Source organism: Triticum dicoccoides, chromosome 4A, assembly GCF_002162155.2.
Source record: "Triticum dicoccoides isolate Atlit2015 ecotype Zavitan chromosome 4A, WEW_v2.0, whole genome shotgun sequence".
NCBI classification, from domain to species: Eukaryota; Viridiplantae; Streptophyta; class Magnoliopsida; order Poales; family Poaceae; genus Triticum; species Triticum dicoccoides.
This window is the reverse complement of record NC_041386.1, coordinates 641,531,695-641,533,465: the sequence shown is the minus strand read 5'-3', so window position 1 is coordinate 641,533,465 and position 1,771 is coordinate 641,531,695. Positions and strand designations below refer to the sequence as shown.

General features: G+C 47.4%; 1 protein-coding gene across 1 annotated transcript; it reads right to left on the bottom strand.

Annotated features, from left to right (window-relative positions):
- Window positions 1-506: 506 nt before the first annotated feature.
- LOC119287618 lies at window positions 507-1,538 on the bottom strand. The gene is made up of 3 exons (XM_037567198.1): window positions 1,294-1,538; window positions 982-1,222; window positions 507-869 (listed from the first exon to the last, which is right to left on the bottom strand). The coding sequence occupies exons 1-3, from the start codon at window positions 1,346-1,348 to the stop codon at window positions 761-763; spliced, it is 405 nt and encodes a 134-aa protein (XP_037423095.1). The 5' UTR covers window positions 1,349-1,538; the 3' UTR covers window positions 507-760.
- Window positions 1,539-1,771: the final 233 nt, after the last annotated feature.

The window sequence follows — 1,771 nt, the reverse complement described above, 5'->3', positions numbered from 1 at the left end:
GCGAAAAAACTAGGGAAAATAAAAAATGGATTTCTTTTTATGGAAACATTTTTTCAGGAATTTGATTTTTGGCGTTTTTTCTAGATTTTTTTGATTTTTCGGAAATTCGTTTGTCCTTGTTTTTCTGGGAATTTGATTTCTTATTTCTTTTTCTAGATTTTCTTTGATTTTACAGTTTTTTTCCCTTGAAAATTTTGCATTTTTTGCTAACGTGGCATGCTGACTGGACTTGTTGACTGGTCAAAACCGGTCAACAGATAGGGGAGGGTTGAATTCTAGCCGGTTTTGAAAGTTGGGGGTTGTAATTTAGACGGTATTAAAGTTTAAGGTTGTAAATTAAACTAGGGCAAAAGTTTAAGGTTAAAATATGCACTTCTCTCTTGTGTATGTGCTATAAAGTCCAAGTTAACCTTTTTTTAACACAGTACAGACGCAAGCGCTCAAACATACGCGCATACACTCATCCCTATGAATGTACACATACACACGCTACCCCTATGAGCACCTCCGAGAAACTCATATAATTTTATGTTTTTGAAATTCACTCTGTATTTTACTTACATAATACATACGCAACTTACATATACATTTACAATACATCTATTGTACAAGGGATATTTGACAGGGAAATGACCCCATATGGACATATTGTGCATCTCCGCGCGGTACGGTCAAGGCAGTAGGGCCTACCCTAGGCATTCCAGCAGCGTGACGTGACGTGGTACTACTAGTATTGCGTACACTCTACGAGCATGTCCGGTCAGGCGTTGCCGGCGGCGACGTGGAACTGCGGCGTGTAGGTGTGCGCCGTTCCCGGCCTCTCCTCCTGCGGCGGCTCGTTGAGGAAGGCCCAGTTGCTCCTCGTCCACCTGCCCACCGACCCAAAAACAAACAATTAACAGATCAAGATCCAATGGGTTGGCCACGTTAAATCAAAGTATAGAGTGCCATCATCGGCGGCTGGTCGCAATTGTAACGTACCAGTCCCGGCTCTTGCCGGCGTCGGCGGCGCCGATCGTCTCCTCGTGTACGCCAGACACCGGAGACGACGCCGGTGACCTGCTCCTCTGCGAGCTTCCCAGCGGGCTCTTCTCCATAGGTCGACCAGGGGAGCCAAGCGGCGAGGTGACGTCGCCGCCGTCCTCCGGCGCCGGCTTCCCGCGCTGCCGCCAGAAAGCCTCCACCTCCTCCTTTGTCAGGGACCGGTTCCTCGTCACACGAGCTGCAAGCAAAAGGAATACATAAACATGGCTGCAAGCAGTAACTGAACCGTGTGTGTAGCCGCATATATACCTTTGGTGCCATCGCCAAGAACCGGCGAATCCCAACCAGCCATCAGAGACCCCATCTAGCTAGCTAGCTTCGTTCGATGATCAACTTCTTCCAGAGATCGATGTAGCTAGTAGAATCGAATATATTCGCAGGATCAACGAGACGAAGAATGTCTAGTTGTGAGTGCTGAAGAGCGTAGTGATAACATCGATGGATCTGGTCGTATCTATATATGCATGCAGCGGGGCTTGAGTGCTCGACTTTGTTTGGACACCGGAAGGTACTAGTACTGCTACAGTCTACAGATACCGGATTAGCACACGGGATTGTCGATCGATCACATCCGGAGTGGAGTGGTTTCAGTTGTAACAAAAACCTGGGGCCGAAGTTGTCTAGCCTGTGTGCTTATCTTAGCCCTGCAAGTGGCCATTGGTCAAAGCGTCCTTATCAGTGTTTCAGTACTCCCTCCATTCTAAAATATAGTATGCCCGCGTTTCCC

Bases quoted from the DNA above. Each gene is read 5' to 3' on its own strand.
- LOC119287618 (XM_037567198.1), bottom strand. From the start codon at position 1,348: ATGGGGTCTCTGATGGCTGGTTGGGATTCGCCGGTTCTTGGCGATGGC. The intron at 1,223-1,293 runs GTATATATGCGG...TTTTGCTTGCAG, and splicing joins TCTTGGCGATGGCACCAAAG to CTCGTGTGACGAGGAACCGG. The intron at 870-981 runs GTACGTTACAAT...GTCGGTGGGCAG, and splicing joins GCCGGCAAGAGCCGGGACTG to GTGGACGAGGAGCAACTGGG.